The 19,786-nt window shown below is 35.1% G+C and overlaps 1 protein-coding gene across 1 annotated transcript in view; it reads left to right on the forward strand.

The window, feature by feature from the left end:
* ATRNL1 (attractin like 1) overlaps positions 1-19,786 on the forward strand; it is an 836,623-nt gene that overhangs the window by 561,488 nt on the left and 255,349 nt on the right. Inside the window, exon 27 of the mRNA XM_046027294.1 lies at positions 18,196-18,303. Within this exon, the coding sequence (XP_045883250.1) occupies positions 18,196-18,303 (108 nt within the window). The remainder of the gene's footprint in view (positions 1-18,195; positions 18,304-19,786) is intronic.

The following is a 19,786-nucleotide window of genomic DNA, read 5'->3' on the forward strand; positions in this document are numbered from 1 at the left end:
AGACAAGGAGAGTAGAAGTAAGTAGATCTCTTAACTAGAGTTGATTTGTGCCCTTTTAGCAAATCCTAGATATGCTTTGTGACTCACTATTCCCTAAGGAAATTGGAGCCTGGCATGGCAAGTTTCTTGTGATGACACAATTATTTTCAAAGTGTAACATTCCTCAAGGGAATTATTGCTCTAATAAAAAGATATATCAATAGATAATAAAAATACATTTGAAAATTCATAAACTCTTATTCACTTTTTAATACCATTTATTTGAAAGAATTAAGAGCTCTTTCTGTAGAAAGAGGGCATCGTTTCCAATGACATTATGCTCATTCTTCCTCTCTTTTTGTTTGCACTAAAGAAAATCTTGCCAAATTTGATATATTATTCTCTGAAGGTATGTTTGCATCATTTCCAATTAAATGTTTTAAGTCAGCAGTATACAGTAAATTATCATAAATGTTATTGTAAGTTCAAGCTGAAATGTTAGCAAGAGAATTGCTAACGGGCAGCGTTTAAACTCTTATTGACTCTGTATTTTCTAATGTCTGTGGTATATACTACTTAGCCTGATGAGCTTACAGTAGCTTCCAACTTGAATTAATATATGGTGTTCATCTCTCTTTTTGTGTTTTGAGGTCAATACAACATTTAAATTGGAATAACATTTGCTTACTTTTTTGAAAAAAAAAGTTTTTTTCTTTGAAAAAAATCACTTTTTTGAAACAAGTAGGTAATGATTTGGGAAAATAAATTATAATTTTTTCCTTGGGATCCTTAGAATAGAAATATGCATGTGTTTTGTTGAAAACGATGGCATTCAGTGGATTGAGTAATAATTTATGTTTTTTTTTATTTTTATTACTGACAAAAACTCTTCTCTAGAAGAGTTGTTTGAAAAGTAGGAGACACCAATTAAATTTTCAGGTGTATTTTAATAGTATCTATAAAAATTCACTTACTCTCTAATAATCTATATATTTCTTTGACTCTTGACCCACTTGGCCTTCAAACTGTTGATAGATATAAGGTGATTTCTTAATTAACAAAGCCTAAAACATTCAAATCAATGGTAGAATTCTTTTGGTATTTGTTGGCACGTGATACCCTTGGATACCATGCTTGTCCAACTACTATATACTGCACTGTCTGTTGAGCAAAGCTGATGACACAGAAATGATCGATGCAAATGTAGTTATGTTTTTCAAATCTTGGTAATCCAGACTTATCCCAATGTGTTTGAAGGGCAAAAACTTATTTCCTATGGTTAAATGTAAAAAGGTGTAGAAAAGGCAGGGTAGAAAAAGATCTATGGAATTCAGAGTTGACATAATTTGAGTGATTCCAAGAGAATGAGAGCAGGAAAGAGAAACATGTATAGTGTTTGACAAATGAAAAGCAATGATATGCAGGAATTTGTAGTATACAGAAATAAAGGGCCTTGTTTATTCTTATAAAACATAATTGTTTTATAATTGTGAAGTGAAAGAATTATTCACACCCAAATTATTGTTTAATTCTCATAATATGGTTCATCAAATTCAGCAATTCCTTTAAGTATCAGCTCTGCCTCGCAGACTTCGTGAAGCCTTTAGTACCAGTCTAGTCCATGCAGATATTGTCTTTTTCTCAGATCATAGCATTTGTTTATGCCACTCATTTAACAAGTGATCACACATTTACATTTCTGATTTGTTTTATCATTAAAATCTTCTATTGCAAGTTAACATTTCATTATTTAAATCTCAATCTCCTATGGATAATATAAATCTGGAAGACAAGCACTCTGTCCTACTTCTTGCTAGTCTCTACAACCTTGGCAAAGTATCTTGCATATCTCAGTTTTCTAATGATTGAGCATAAGATACACTATTTTTCACTAAAGGAAGTCACTCACCCATATTAAGAGAAGAGATAAAATATCATTGAAAGCATTCAAAGACTTGAGTGAAATTTAGAAGCTTTAAAACTTGTAGATTAGTTATTTATTTTGGTCATGGTGTAGATCTGAGGTGGAGGATTGGTGTTTGTGAGTCAAGATAGTATTAATAAAAGGGGATAGTAAGTAGAAAAGGGGTACCTGAATGACAGTTTTACTTTTTAGAGTTGGTGGTTCTAATGAGTATTGCGCTTGAATTAATTCCAAAGTATATCCCTTGAGCTGAAAGTGTGTGTAGTCATAATTGCATGACCTGTGATAAATTGTCTTTGTCCCAAGATAGATTACAAAACTGGCACTGTATCAAGATAGAGTAATTGTAGGAGAATAGAAACCGTCTGGACATCTGCTAAAGGCACATTCCACAGAAAGCTGAAGATATGATCAGTTCTTGAGTTGCTTTGCTGACAGTTTCAACTTTCAGAAGGGAGACAGAATAGTGGAAGAAACTACCAACCATGCTGGTGGTGTAGAAGTCCTAAGGAAAAGAAAATTGATTTCCTTTTAGAGTATATAACAGCAAAGAAAATGAATATAGGAGATATGCATATGTGTATTACACATTTTAGCAAGATAGATTTCAAAATGTTTAAAGAAAAACTGTATTCAATCAAATGGAAAGAGGTGCTAAAATAAGGTATCCTAATTAGCATTTATTTGTTTATTTACTTACTGAGTAAAAGCAGTGGTGTTAGAAAGTCCAGAGCTGCCAGTCAGTTAGTACTTCAAATCTGAACTATTTTTCTTTTTTGTTAGGATAACTTGGCTAATACAGCAAGAATAGTCTACAGATATGATATATCTTAACTTCAGCAAGGGATTTAACAATATCAGATGTTTTGAAGAAGATAGAGAAATGGACACTTGGGTAACAATACAGTTATTTCTAGGGGATAGGGACCAATTATTAGCACTCTCCTCTCTATCTGAATTCTAAGCAAATGTGAGCTGAACAATTAAATGGTGAACCTAATGAGTTTGAAAATTTTAAACTTCAAATTTAGTCACCTGCCATGGATAATAGACTAGGGCATGGTTTACCCCATGGAGATCTTCCCAGATAAGAAGTTATAAGATGACGGAGCAGAGTATAATTCACATCATCTGAACATATCCCCATTCATCAATAGAACAAGTCACTCCACCTGCTATGGTCAGCCTTGGGAGTGGTTATACACCCTGGGGAATAAACCAGCAATTTGTCAGGATAGCTCTGTGCCCACCTTCAGGAGGAAGGATACCAATTCCTATCACTGATTCTCTGGGTATTCTCCTGGCACCCATGGTGGTCAGTTTTGATTTCATACCCAGAAAGCTCTGAAATGGATTGGAACAGTACATATATCAAATCAACTCCCATGATACTCCTGGTAATTTATCTGCAATGTATTCTCAAATTATGTCTCACTAGTTATATGACCACATTAAATAACTTATTAAATACTAAATGCTGAATTAAATGATAATTGCATTAAATACTAAAATACATAAAGATAGATCAATAATAAAATTTCAACAAGGTAGAAATGCCCTAAATTGAAGAATCACCTGACTTTATCAAATTTCAAGGGGAAATTATTAAAGTTTAAAAGATTTTGTTTTCAAGTTAAAATCATAAGTAAAGTCCAAAGTAAAATTATTTTGCCTTTGTGAGTTAAAAATTCTTCAAATAAATTCCAAAAACTATCCTTTAATATTACTTATTCTATTTAGTCTTTGCCAGAACCATTCTCCACTCACATGTAGATTTGGGATTGTCTCTTACCAAGATACATGAAAAGCTCCTTTCAGTTGTATTAGTTCAGTAGCAAGTCTTTCATAGGCCTTATTTTTAAAGAATACAAATCCTTACTAACTCACAGAGCATTTTCATAGCACTGGCCCCACAATTACCAAAGTTAGAAAATAGGCCAATCTTTAGCCTCTACTGGAATTATCTCAAGCAAAATTGTGTTGCCCAGGGATGCTCAGATGGCTCAATCAGTAAAGCATCTGCCTTCAGCTTAGGTCATGATCTTAGGGTCCTCAGATCAAGTCCCACATTGGGCTCCCTGCTCAGCGGGGAGCCTGCTTCTCCCTCTGCCTGCTGCTCTCCCTTTTGTGCTCTCTCTCTCTCAATCTCTCTGTTAAATAAATAAATAAAATCTTATAAAAGAAATTGTGTTGCCCAAACTTAAGTCTTAGTGTTGTCAAAAATCATAGCAGAGACTCAGTGGTATCTGAATTGAAAGGGTCTCTGCAAGTTTTCCAAAATCTTGCGGGTTTAAGTGTGAGAAATCTCTAAGCAAAATATTAATTTTGGTTTTAGGCTTACTTATCCCTTAGGCGGTTCTTGCAAAGTTTAGAAATTTGTTATGGTATCAGCCACGAGCACCGTATTCAAATGCCTTTTTCCCCCACACTGTCTATTCAAATACCTCTTTGTTTCTGTTCACCACAATACTAAGTTGAGAGCACCTGTTCTGGCAGGTAGCCCCCATGCTAAGCAGCATGTCCTTCCTATTTCCCTGTGGCTGTTGCCACAGCACATCATTATGGCATTGCTCCTGAGGAAAACTTTGTCTCTCAGATGGTATTAGAGACAACCTGAGACCACATGGTGAAGAGTGACCTTGAAGCATATATTCATACCACATGATTCATCCATAAGTCCTTCCTTGGTCCTAAATTAATTCTTTAATTCAACAAATATTTAGTAAACATCTGCAAGGTACCAAGTACTTTTGGCACTGAGATTTTAACATGGACAGTGGGACCCACTCCTCATATGAAATGTATACAAAGTGTAAAAATTAGGATTCAACAATGTGTGACCCAAAAAGCTTTACTTTAGGGAAAAATCTAGGGAGGCTATGTTTTGGATAAATTTTTACAGTGGAAAGAGGATGATTTCACACAGTATGAAAATAAAAGAGTGTATACCAGCTGTGGAACTTCTTAGGTATCAAATACCTATTTTCTCCCAGGGTGGATATTTGGATATGGCCCATGAAAATAAACCAGATATTTCTAAATCCATACACTTCATCTGTTCTATCTTTTGACATCACTATAAGGAGGGAACTCTATAACATAAAGAGCAAAAGTCATTCTCTTGGTGGCGTTTATGATTTACCTTGGGTTACTAGAAAGTAAGGCAATTCACTGTTCTGATAGTTCTCTTCGTCATCAAATCTTGCCAACCTGGTCAGAGAGAGTGAAGCCGAGGCTCAACACAAATGATGATATGGGGATAACTGTTCATTATGTTAGCAAGGGTTCAAAATATCAAAGACAACTCTGCACTCAAGGGAAAATAGGATTAAAAATAATAACAACACAAACACATGAGAAATTAAACAAATACAATGTAAAGTTCTGGATTTCCATGTAGAAACTCAGTTGTAGAAGTTGTAAGTAGGAACACTCGTTTTGATCAAAGTTCATGTGAGAAAGACCTGGAATTGTTGACGGGGTCCAACAGTGCAGTGGTTCTAAAAATTAAACAAAACCAAAACCAAAAAACTGGTTTAAAGCACATGTGGATGTGGAGTACATTGAGAGAAATACTTCTGCCGTGTTCTACACGGGTCAGCTCACATCTAAAATATGCGTTCAGTTTGCATTTTAAGAGGAACATTGAAAAACGAAATGCTGAAAACCATGTTAAATGAGAAACAGTTTTGTGCTTTTTATGAGACTATGAGTAAACTCCTTGAGAACAGGACTATATTTCATCTGTCTAAAGTGGCAGTGTCTGGCCTTCTTCCCAGAGCATTGAAGTATTCCATAAATGTTTGCTGCATGAATAATGAATGCAAAGTTTAAGATATGGGAATTGTTTAATTTGAACATATAAGAAAAATTTCAACAATAAATATTTGAAAGAATTTTAAGGAGGTTAAAAGTATCCTATTTAACTTTAATGATCCCCCAAAATCCCAAGAATATAAGTTTTTGTTCAGTATAATGAATTCTAACTGTATTATAAACCTTTTGGGGGAAAAATACTGCCTTGATAAAAAGTGATTCTTTTGGGGTGCCTGTGTGGCTCAGTGGGTTAAGCCTCTGCCTTCGGCTCAGGTCATGATCTCAGGGTCCTGGGATCGAGTCCCCCCATCGGGCTCTCTGCTCAGCAGGGAGCCTGCTTCCTCCTCTACCTCTGCCTGCCTCTCTGCTTGTGATCTCTGTCTCTCAAATAAATAAATAAAAATCTTTTTAAAAAAGTGATTCTTTTGCTAGATATAAGTGAGGATGCTAGATGACCATTTGTCAAAAATTTCAGAGCACTTGGGAACATTGGACTAGGTAACCTCTAGGATTCCTTCCAATTCTGAGAATGAGTTATTTCAATGAGTCTGCGATGACCACTGATTTTTCTTACAATTTGATTTTTATGGTATAAAATACCATTCTGAGTACATAAGAAAGGCAACTTATATCAGTCATGAGTAATTTGTGCTGCATCTAACTGTCCTTCACATTTAAAAATTCAAGTGATTGAAATTAGTTTTAAAAATATTTATATCCTATCTCCTTGCACAAAAGATTAAAAATAAATAACTGCATATTAATCTATCATATTGATTAGTCCATGAAAAAAGTAGGTATCTTTCAATAGGCTTTAGAAAATCGTAATTAACAGATGTCTTATTTCACAAAGAAACATTTTACAGAAAAACCATTTTTAGAGTTTCTCAATATTGAACCGAAAATGGCTCCATTCGCTAATAGCAAAATAATCACATTTTCCTTAAAGGAAAAAAACATATTTTAATAATATCGATTAAGAGGAAAATGCCAGTGTTTGAGTCACTTATGTCTCCAGGAAGATTTAAGTACTTCTTCAAGAACTTTAAAATTATTGTCACAAACTACTTAAATGTCTGACATGAACCTCTTATACAGTAAATGTAAAAGCTAACTGGATTATGTTGCATTTAGAATTTCTTAACTTAGACGCTAGCATATTGTGGTTCAAAATGAATCTTGAGCTTTGTATTGATTCCCAGAATCATGAAGAGAAAAAAATACTTCTTTAGTAAATTAATTCTTAAGAGGGGGGAAACGCTACTGAAGGATTGATCTGAGCTTTATTGTAACAAGAGCCTCCAGTCATAAATTACTGGCACACAGGCAGGAGTCGATGTGTCGTTTCTATTGTAATCAGCTGCTTTTATATTCCCACTCGTCAAGGTTGACTTGATCATATTGTGCATGTCTTGGATGTCAAAGGCATTCATTTGCTCTTCTTCTTGAAAGCAGGACAAGTATTTCTCAGACAACTTAGACCTCTAACTTGAGGAAGTAATATATTCTGCAATATGAGTGTGAGGGTGTTCTATGGGGGGAACATTTTTTTTTCTAGCACATGTTTCAAAATTTGAAGTTATCCAGTTTCCCATTTTCACTCTTTGAGGAGTAATATGTATTAAATATCCATTCTGGGGATCCAGCTTTTAAATGACCTTTTCAGTACTCATCCTTTTGCTCATTTTGATTTGCTCAGATAAATTACAACCACCTGGCCTTTTGTATTAAAGAAGGTTACATACAAAATTGACCTTTTGATACTTATCGGGAGATCTAGGTTCATTGTATTTGAGATTAACTGCTGTTACTGTTTTCTTGGTTATGTCTTAAATAACTTTATACGAGGATGGTAAAGCCCTTTGTTTTGTTTTGTTTTCTGTTTTGCCCATTTGTTTTGAGCTATTTCTAACACCATAGGGATAGACTCTGAACAATACAAAAAGAAAATATGTTTGAAAAAATAATAAATATGATTTCTTTAGATCATATGATGTCTGATGATTTATATATGTTATTTCAATTTCTCTTAGCCTTGATAAAGCCAAAATTATCCTTTGACCATTCTGCTCCTTGCCGCATTGCTTAATAAGACTCAGCCTTCCATCGTTTCTTGAGTACTTTAAGGTCAGACTTTGCCTCCAGAACCTTCCAGTTGCTGTTCCCTCTACCTGAAATGATCTTTTCTGGCTTCCCTTGTTCCATTCACCTAATATTCTACTTCTTCCCCTGCATTTTCTTGGCCTCTGTGTGGTTAGGGGGGGCATGTGACTAGTTATGGGCCATAAGGTATGTCGCTTCTGGTTTGAGGCACTGGAAAGTCCATATAGGATACACTGGCCTTTCTGCCTTTACACTCAAGGAATCCTTGGGTTGAGATGCAGAACCTCAAGACTGAAGCAGTCTGTATTACTGGTTTACCAGATAGGAGGTTACTAAGATCTGTAGAAGGTTTTGTGTGAGCAAGAAATAGACTTTTCTATTTTAAACTACTGAGCTTTGGGGTATGCATGCATATCCTGAGTTTCAAGGTTTTAGGTTAAATGACATTTCTTAGGACACCTGTAGTCATCCTACCTAAAGCACTTTCTCCTTCTGCTAGCTCTTTCTCCCAATCATTATATGTTTTCTGCAGTGGTTTATTTAAATTTATGTTGAACAAACAAGATTTCTGTATGCCGTTAGTAATGATTTTTTTTCCCATTTTATTTATTTTTTCAGCGTAACAGTATTCATTCTTTTTGCACAACACCCAGTGCTCCATGCAAAACGTGCCCTCCCCATTACCCACCACCTGTTCCCCCAACCTCCCACCCCTGACCCTTCAAAACCCTCAGGTGGTTTTTCAGAGTCCATAGTCTCTTATGTATATATACACAATGGAATACTATGCAGCCATCAAAAGAAATGAAATCATGCCATTTGCGACGACGTGGATGGAACTAGAGCGTATCATGCTTAGTGAAATAAGTCAATCAGAGAAAAACAACTATCATATGATCTCCCTGATATGAGGACATGGAGAAGCAACATGGGGGGGTAGGGGGATAGGAGAAGAATAAATGAAACAAGATGGGATTGGGAGGGAGACAAACCATAAATGACTCTTAATCTCACAAAACAAACTGGGGGTTGCTGGGGGGAGGTGGGATTGGGAGAGGGGGAGGGGGCTATGGACATTGGGGAGGGTAAGTCCTATCATGAGTGCTGTAAAGTGTGTAAACCTGGCAATTCACAGACCTGTACCCCTGGGGATAAAAATACGTTAGTAATGATTTTTAAGTGTCTAGAGTAATCTTTAAAATTGGCAATCAGCATTTTGTTTTTGACTTTTTGTTTAAATGTCAAGAAGTGCAAACAAACCAAAATAAAATACTGCCTTGCAAAGGTCCATTGTATTTCCTATTGATCACTAGAAAGGATGGTCTCATATCAAGCAATAGCTGAGTTCTTAACTTTTCTACAGAAATCCATTCTGTATGAAATGATTTCTTTCATTCAGAAGTGAGGTCATCTTTGGCAAATTCTAAATTAACGATGCCATCTTTGTCACAAAGAAAGGACTAAGAACCCAAATTTCAGAATTTCCTGAAGTAACCTTCAAAATTCTGCAATACTTTTACATGTCTTAAAGTTTTTGCTCACTAAGAAATAGATAAGTCTTTGTTACTTTTAAATCCAGGCTACATAAGTATTTCATCTAACATCAGAGTATTGTCTGTCTCTAGTCTCCTGGTAGGTGGTCTAGAAGAGTCCTGATAGGTTTTGTTTTTTTTTTTGTTTTTTAATATCATGTAAAAGCTTACTGAATTTAGAATCAAAAGAGTCACCTTTTATATATGTAGGAGCTGAGTAATTTAGTGCAGCAGTGTGTTGAGTGGCTGATGGAGGACAGGCTCGTAGGACCGAGGAAGGGGGTATTGGTGCTGGCCCTGCCCCTTCCCCAGGCCCTTCTGCAAGTGGGGAAGGACGCAGCCTTGTGGCCACAGTGGAGAAGTGGGCAGCAGTGACCCCCCCTGAGTTGGGGGAAGCCCGTACCCCATGCACCCCAGGGGCAAAAGTTCTTTTTCAATGAATGGATGATCACAGCCAAACTTATTCACTAAGTAGATGAAGATATGAATGAACTCTCTATCAAATGGTTCTAAGAATGGCCTTTTACAAAGGAAGGAAGGAAGGAAGGAGGAGAAGGAGGGAAAAGAAAGAAAGGGGGATGGAGGGGAGAGGAAGGGAAGGGAAGAAAGAAAAAATTCTGCTCAGAATTTTAGTTTAAACTCTTTAAGATTCATCTTTTGGAATGCCAAGTAAAAAAGAATTTCAGAATCTCCTTTTGTTCCTTAATGAAATTTCTTGATAAGGCAGGAGACTTTACTGAGAATTATTTTCTTATTGCTGATGCATGAAGAGATGACATACAGTCATACTTCTTTTTTCATTGGTGAATTAAATAAAATATGTTGCTAACTATAAGATAAAAAGAGATATATAAAGGCATATCATCTGCATTATCAAAGTGTTGCATGGGAAATCAACTATTTATTATTATTAAGATACAAATTATTTTCTTTTGAAAGAGTTCACAAGATGGAATTCTTCACTGATGCAGGCAACAGGCACACACAGTTGATGAAAACCAGGAACTGGCTATGCTAGGACATGTTAGTATTTCACTTAGACGACAGAGAATGAAGCTACCAATTCTATCCTAACTTACTTCAATATGTTAAAAGAAATGTTAGCAAAGATTAGCAGTTTCTGGAGTGGATATGATAATTTGATAGAAATATTATTTCACTTTTCCTTGTTTTCTCCACATCAATATGAGCTTGATCTTTCCAAACAGAATGGTTCTCCCACGGTTTATCCAATGATACAGCTTAACTGATTTGATGAACAACCTTGTGGGTGCTTTAAGAAATAGCTTTTGTAGTAAGAAAAAAATCCCAAACTTTGGTAAAGGTCTAAACCCTTTCAGATTAAACCATACAGACTTACAGTGATTGATACTGAGAGACAGTTGTCAGGAGCTCTTTCCATTTTCTTGGCTTCAAACTTCAACTGGGAAGAATTGTGCCATGTAAGAAGTACTGTTTTGGCTCCTATGCATGACAATGAATACATAAGGATAAGGAAGATCTTTCATACTTTCTTTTCTTTGACATTGCCTGAATTAACCTAAACAAAGACAGTCCATACTTAACTGCCCTACTTGTAAAAGTAAGATATATTTTCTTTAACTCCTGTCAGTAGAGAGCTTTTAAGACCTTATTATAGGCAAATGATGGTGATACTATCAGGCCATACAATTTGTGCCACTCTGCTCCTGAGAGTATGGGCAATTTTTAGAGTTCCATGAGAATTATACTACATGGAAGCTATTTAAAATCAGTAAGGGGGCACCTGGGTGGCTCAGTCGGTTAAGCGCCTAACTCTTGATTTCAGTGCAGGTCATGATCTCAGGGTTCTGAGAGCAATCCCTGCATTGGGCTCTGTGCTGGGTGTGGAGAACTGCTTAAGATTCTCTCTCTCTGCCCCTTCCCCCCTCAAAAAACAAAACAAAATAAAGTAAGTATGTAAGACTGATATGGAGATAAAATCATTCAGTCTAGAATATAGGTGATATTGTACATACAACCTCATAAACATTGAAGTTTAAGAACCTAGCTTGTCATCAACAAGCTAGAGGAAGAAATAAAAGGAAACTTTAGAAATAGATGTTTGGGCTTTTGAACCCATTTTGCTTTTAAGGTCTATATCAAGTTCTTTCTTATCCAATGAATAGGGATGTATAGAGAATTCTAAAGTAGTCTTACTTGCTTTCATTATTTATTCTATTTTATTTTTAAGCATTAATAGCTGTTGAGAAATTTGTTGAAAGTATTTAAGAAAATAGTAGAGTTACATTCTGGGTCTAGATGAGGGGCAATTAGCTTCTAAAGACAGTAGTAAGTTAAATTATTGAATCTATTGAAATTGCAAAGAAAAAAAATTTGAAAAAATGGGGTGGGAGGTTGGGGGAACAGGTGGTGGGTGATGGGGAGGGCACGTTTTGCATGGAGCACTGGGTGTTGTGCAAAAAGAATGAATACTGTTACGCTGAAAAAATAAATAAAAAGGGAAAAAAATGCAATAAAGCTTGCTATTCTTATTAAGATCAAAAAAAAAATTTTTTTGAAGAAAAGTATCATCTATTAGTGCATTGATTTTCTGGTACTCATCTATTTATTCTTTAGAGGCTTGTGCTCTACAGGTTGAAGGATTTGTGGCCTAGAGGATCTCTAAGTTCCTTTTCAGGTCTAAGAATCTATGAAGACTATGCCTTAATGATACCAATTATGTGCACAGTGTTATCAAAATGACAACACCTTCTTTTGCTGACATTATTTAATCTTTATCTTGGCCTTCTATGTATGAGTATTAACTGTAATTTGAGTGTAACTTATAACATATTTACTCTGAATTATCAATATGTATAATTTTATGCATATTCACATATACACTTTCACACAGACATTGACATGCATATATAAATATATATATTTATAAGGCAATATAGCCTGTTAGCATTATAGAGAAAGTATTGAACTTTGTATTTTGGAACACTTAGAAACATTTTCCATTGTTCTCTTCTTCCTCTGTCTGGTCCAAGGTTTGATGATAGAAAAGGTAGGTTTTATTTTTGTCACCTTATTGCTCAAACAACCCTCTGTACCTGAACAATCTACCTGGAAAATCTGCTATGGTTGTTTTACAACTGAGGACATTTTGCCTTAAAATAAGGAAGAAAAGCTGAGTAAACATAAGGTTTAATGGGATCTTCTGAGTGATGAAATCCCTTCTGAATGGTCACTGAAGTTTATTTTACAAGTTAATACAAATTTGTAAAAATACCAATTCAAAAATCACTGAAAGTGAACATTTTCAGTGAATACCTGTCAAGAAGGTGAACACCTGTCAAGAAGCTCTTAGAAAATTTTTGTTTTTAAGTAAACACCTATTTCAAGAAAAGCATAGTCCCAATAGGTCAAAGATTGCAGAAGTCTAGAAAAAGGTAATTAAAGTAATCTGAACAAGAATGTTATGCCAGGCCACTCCCATAAAATGCTAATACTAGTTTCAAACCAGAAGACTGGGAAGCGAAACATTCCCAGTATTCTGAATAAGAATTTGAGACTTGCGCCTTGCAGATTTAGTTGTATAAAATGCTAGAATATCATACTCTCCTAATTTAAGGATACAAAAATTTATTGCCACTTCTTTTTACTTTCTTGCACCATCCTAATACCAAAATAACAAAATTGATTGTTCACCTCTATTGCTTTATGTTAGCTGTATTTGTGTCAAACACAGCTATTGATACTAAACAACAGAAATACTCTTTTTCATAAAATGTCGCTTAATCTCTAATTCAAGCACTTTGTTCATTTTGGTATGGAGTTCAAGAGTAATGACTAAATCATCTTGATTGCTCCTTTCATGCCTTTCTAAAATCTTGGGAATGTAATCGCTATTAAAAATACGAATGCATTATAATGACTTTATGGCAGTTTTTTTTTCCATAATTTTTGCAGTATTACAGTAAGGCAAATGAAAAGCAACATGAAACCTGCCATTGATTTGTTGGGTCCACAAAATTGCCCTATTCTAAAAAAAAAATAAATATTCATTTAGTATGGAGGATAAAATTCTAGAATATCAGGGACATAATACTTTTTTTTTGGACCCATACTTTTAAGGGCTTAATCATAATTAAAATTAGTTTTATCATAACTTGCTTTCACTCACATTTGGATGATATAGATTTTTATACTTTAAGTCGCTCATTAATTGTTCATTCATCAAGTACTGCTGACTACCAACTAGCACTGTGAGTAATAAAAAACAAATAAAAACAGATCTTTTTCTTAAGTAAGATTTCAGAAAAGTCTAAAGGTATTAGAAGATAGTACCATACTAATGTAGTAAATAATTTATAAGTGAAATGATTACTTCAAACTTGGGGTGAAGTAGAAACACCTTTGGAAGTGGGGAAGAAGGCTGGATAGAACCTAGACATAGAATGAAGGAGACATGAAGACAACTGGGGACAGTTAGTTACTGTTCTGTTGTGTGAGTTTTTAAGGATTATTTTCCTAAAATCTGTTAGAGAGTTGTATGGCTTTTGTTGGAAATGTGGTTAGTATGAACTTTGAAGAATGATACATTATTTGAAATAGTAGTATTGAGTAGAAAAATTATCATATATACATTTGATAGAATCAATGATTATTCCTGGTTGCCACATTTAAGCCAGGATTTTCATATTATTTTTAATTTCATGATTTTTTGTAAGACATTTTGAATAATAAAATAGTTATTATAGACAACAAACATGACACTAAGAACATCTCTTTAATTTTTAAATTTTCTTCACCACAGTGTTTATGGCAACATGATTATAATCTATTGTATTATGGTCAATTTGTTCTTTTGGCTTTATCTTTATGCTGAATAATTGGCAATAGCAGATTAGTTATAAAACAGATCATCTGTTTTATGGCTTCTTATTGCTGTACAAAATGTTAAACTTCATTTTATATAAAAATCACAATCACAAAATTAATTTAATTTCAAAAGTTCTTAAGAAAATATTCTATATTTCCTCCCAATTTGTAGGTTGAAATTTTATCATTCTTAGTCACAAATAGCAGAAAGCAGTTCTAAGTCTCAATTCATTTTACCACAATCATGACATTTAACAACTGTGTCATAAATTCGCAACATTTGTTAAAAGGGAGAGTAGTGGAGCAAAATGTGTCACTAGTGCTGAAGAAAATGGACCTCTGGTAATTAGTGTGCCACCTTCAAAGACAAAATTAGTGCTTGAAATTTAACATAATAATTGTACCAATGAACAGTTACCAAGTGCTCACAATGTTCCAGTCTTTGTGTTGAGCTGTCCAAGGGAATTACCTCTTCAGTGCCTTATCCCTTCTGATATTATTGTTACTCCCATTTTTATGGAGAGAAATAATAAATATTAGAAAGGTCTGAGTAATTTGACTACGGTCCAAGAGTTTGTGGATGGAGAAGCTGGGATTCAAAACGAGCCCTCTGAGGTGTAGTTGTAGGTGTAGACACTGTTAATATCCCAACTATTCCAATGAGAAAAATTGAGGCTTAGAGAGCTCTAAACAATTTGGTTAAGCTGAAACAGCTAATAAGTGAAAAAAAAAATGGTGTTCAGACACAGGACCTTCTCACTCCAAAGTCTGGCTATATTGCCTGTCAGATAAACTTTGACAATATTGAAGTCACAGCTTGTCATTTACATCTTTTTTGTTCTGACACAGAGGGGACTAAATTCAGGAAGGAATGCATACAGATATTACCTGGTAAGAGGGGGAGCAATTGGTAAGGATATGGCTCAATGCCAGAAATTGGTAGCAAAGAGAATCTCACTTTATTCCACTTCATTATTTTAGGGCCATCATATCAAAGCAAAAGTGTTTCAGGAGAAAGTGACTTACCTTTTCTGAGTTTCAGTCAAAATATTTGCATTAGTTTTCTAAAGTCAGAAATTCAGTATTCAGCCAGTCCTCGAACTAGTCCTCTACTAAGTGGCCCAGAGTTCATTTGTCTGGCTAATTCCCTATTTGTATCTTTTAAAGTACACTATCTTGTGCCCTAATTATTTTTATATTACCATGTCTCTTTTTATGTATTACAGTGTTATGGTCTTGGGCAAGAATAGTGTTTTTCTTCTGATTTTGCAAACAGTATTGTAGGAAGCTTTGATTCTTAAAAAGCGATGGAAATTCAAACCTCAGAGGACGGATTAGAATCTTTAAAAATACCTTTGTATTCTATGAATCTTTTTTTAAATGAACAAAAGTATTAGATAGTCATTGATTTTTCTTTATTATGAGTAGTGGGGTTCACAGTAATACATTACAGTCCAGAAAAATATATTCTTTGTCAAAGATAGTGAATTTGGAATATTTATAGACTTATATTACAATTTGTGTTATTGAGTATTCATGAATTATATTTTGTAGACCTTTTACTTTTAGATCTAGGGAAAAGGTAAGATAAGGAAACAGAGCTGTTCATTTTGTTAAATTCTCTAAACTAGAGAAAACAAACTGAGGGTTGCTGGAGGGGAGGTGGGTGGCGGGATGGGCTAAATCAGTGATGGGGAAGGATGAACACTGGGTATTATATCCAAGAGATGAATCACTAAATTCTACTCCTGAAAGCAGTGCTATACTATATGTTAACCAACTTGAATTTAAATAAAATGTGGAAGGAAAAAAATCTCTCAATTATATGAGCTGTCATTTGTAATCTGAGGAGAACTAGTATAAATGAAGAAAAAACAATTTTTTTGAGAGAGGGAGAGAGAATGGGGTTGGGAGTGGCAGAGGGAGAGGGAGAGAGAGAATCTTAAGCAGGCTCCACACCTACCATGGAGCCCAATGCTGGGCTCAATCTCACAACCTTGAGATCATGACCTGAGCCAAAATCAAGACTTAGACACTTAACCGAGTCATCCAGGCACCTCCACATGAAGAAACTTTTTAATACAAATGTTAGAAAATTGTGTTTAAACCCAAACTAGAATTTACAATTTTCTCATGGGAATTTGTACATTTTCCATAGGAAAGATAGTTTGCACATTTGTGTGTGTGTGTTTGTGTGTCTGTGTCTGTATCTATGTGTGGGTCTATATGTATATTTTTATCTGAGAGACAAAGAGCATTGTGTCTTCTACACTTGGTATCCCTTGACATCTGAAGTAACGTTACATTTGCATTTGTATAAACAGAATGTTCAGATCTATTGGCCACTCCTAAGGCACAAACAAGATTCTATTTTCTAGCAGCTGTATTTTTAATAATGTAATTTTGAGGTTATATTAAGTGAATAATTTGGTGGTTTATATCATTCACTTTTTCCTTTGACTATGTTTTTAATGTGTCTTCATTGCTTTTAAATATACATATAATTTAGGAACTTAAACTATTACTCAATAATAAGTGTATTATTTCTATCCCATCCATATTGGCCTGTGGATATTCTCTTTTTAATAATGACAAAGCAAGGCCTTAAATTATATTTTAGATGCTCATTTCATGAACACTGTCACTGCTGTGTTACTAGTGTTAAAACAAAAATGTTAAATAATAAACTGCCATCAAGGGTTGGCTTTTGTTCCTTCATCAACTGAAAGCGAATTTTATGAATGATGCATCACGACACGACATACATTTACATTCAAATACCAGTTGTTAATGTTTTAAGTTAATGCCAGTGAATCTTTAAAAATCTCTGTGAATAATGAAGCTATTCGTTGTGTTCAAGGATTTTGCCTTTTTCAATGATAGGATTTTCTTCTCATTTGAAAGAGTACTTAATTGCATCACTCATCCACTTTTAATATTTAATAATAATTTTATTAGCTGTGTAGAATGAGAAGGGCAAGATTTGCAATATCTACTGCTGGTCATCAATTTTTTCTTATCATGACTTAATGAATATTATAATTACAAGGAAAGGCAGAAATATAAATTAGGTTGGTAGTTGGCTGGGACTTGCTAGTTTATTGCTTTTAGCTTGGGCAAAGCCCAGAGTAGGCACAAGGAAAAAGAAACAAATTCAGAAGCCCTGGCACAAAATTTTTGTAATCTACTAATCATTGCTCGTTTTAAATAATGAACACAGACTGTTTGAATCAAGTTACAAACACTGTCAGTAAAAATTCCTGCTGGTTCCACAGCAGTTGACAGAATCTTGACGACTTCCAAAACTTAGTCTTGGCAGGTGTATATTTCTTTAATCTCTATTAATGCCTTTTGAAACTTTTTTTTTAAAGATTTATTTATTTGTTTGTTTGTTTGTTTATTTGACGGATAGAGATCACAAGCAGGCAGAAAGGCAGGCAGAGAGAGGGGAGGAAGCAGGCTCCACACTGAGCAGAGAGTCCAATGCGGGGCTTGATCCCAGGACCTTGGGATCATGACCTGAGCTGAAGGCAGAGGCCCTAACCCACTGAGCCACCCAGGCGCCCCCTTTTGAAAATTATTATTATCTTTTTCTTAAGCACGTTTTCTGGTATTTACCTTCAGCTGAGACAAAAGCTGCATTATTTTGAGTGGGAAGATTTGGCATATCCATCCATCATCATAGCAGGGCCTTTGACTGAACTAGCCCTCCCATCTTGGGTTTTCAGAATGCTTTTGAGTACATTTCATTAGGTCTGTGGGATAGAAGTCAGGGGAAAAGTTCTTTACAGTCATCATGCATTCAAAGCCTCTGTGGATTAATGACTCAGGCCATGGGGAAAAAACAATTTTTATGTTAGTGATCTAGGTATAGATATGTGTATCAGATGATTCCTAAGTTTGAGTACCATTTGTTCAAAGTGGAAACCGATCTTGTTGAATTTCCCGTGTTTTTAAATCTATTTTAAACAAATCATTTTTAACCCCCTCCAGCAATTGCTTCGAGAACGACAGCAGATGGCCAGCCGTCCCTTTGCTTCTGTTGATGTTGCACTGGAAGTAGGAGCCGAACAAGCAGAGTTTCTGCGAGGGCCATTAGAGGTAGGAACTGTGGTACCGAAAGGGGACCACTGTGATTTGCATATTTATATTGCTTCTCTAATTTGCATCTGCTTGTACAGCCAAATACAGTCTGATTATGTAGAGTTGACAAGATTCAGCTACATTTGTGATGCCACTTCCAAGGCACATAGTTTTAATAGTATGACATGAGCTGTAACAAAAGCCACTGGAGAGTCTATTAGTCTAGGCAAGAGTGACAGACTGCTCACTGGCAGCCTGGAGCTGACAGGTAGGAGCTGAAGGAATTTAAGATACAGGTATGATGGAAGAAACAAAGCACCTCTATTTAGTCCTTGGAGTGCCCAACACCTTTTAGTTCACAATTCACATTTATCTTTATTAACGAAGTTGACTACAACAGGTGCGTGGAAATGAGTTGCATTTTCATCACAGAGTTGCATTTTTGAATGTTGAGAATTATAGAATATTGTGAATATTTTCATTTGTGGTAATGGCTGTATTAGTATAATCTTTTTATTGCACAGGCAGAAATAGAGTATGGTGAAGGAGAAATCATTATGTGCAAGTAAATGTGGTACTGGACTCCTGCAATAATGCCTGCAATGGTTTCTGAAAATAATAACACACAGAGAGAAAAAATCCACAGATTGTGATTCACGACTAATCAGAGCATTTTGAGGCATAGTACTTTAGTTATATGCTTATTATTTTTTATTTCTGTTTCACGGATGGTAAAACGTTTAAGTAGGAAGATTAAGAAACACTGGAGAATTGAAAATTGTTTTCCCTTTTTAAAAATGTCCTTATATGACTAATTTCATGTTGCTATTTTCAAATCTTGCTTTTCTTCAAGGAAAGCAAGGAATATAAAAATAGACTCCTCCAAAAACCTAGGTACAAATAGAATTGATTCTGTCTCTAGCATTTTAGTTATTTGGGGGAAAAAAAATTAAACAACTGAATCAGGCCTTGCAGATGCTATCCAAAGAGCCAGTTTCTAGAGGACATTTCTCTGTGAATTTTTGTGTACTTGACTTACTATTCTAGATCACAGATTGCCATGGAAGCTCAGATCATTAGGAAATTTGTTTGTATACTTTCCATTTCTTGGGCAGAAATTAGAAGACAGAAGATTAAATGGAAATTACAGGAAATGCTCTGATTTCATGTTGGCCCTTTGCCTCACCTCACTTTAGTACAAAATCTTTAACAAAGAGGAAACCTGCGCTGTTTGAATCCAACTTCTTTTTCTCCTCATCTGTTAAAAACATTGTCCAACACTGCGAAAACACAAGTCACAGGAGAGAAATGAATGTAAACAATACATAGTCCATAGAAGAAAGGGCCCAATCAAAGAACTAGAAAACTCACAAACGTAAGGAGCGAATGTAATTCACGTACATATGTACCTCCATGGTGGGTTAGCTGCTGCTCACGAGTGCTCAAGAGTGTATTGTTAGGTGTGTGTGTTCCTAATCTTTCCATTTCTTTGTTTTATTTC

This window comes from Meles meles, chromosome 13, assembly GCF_922984935.1.
Source record: "Meles meles chromosome 13, mMelMel3.1 paternal haplotype, whole genome shotgun sequence".
Lineage (NCBI taxonomy): Eukaryota > Metazoa > Chordata > Mammalia > Carnivora > Mustelidae > Meles > Meles meles.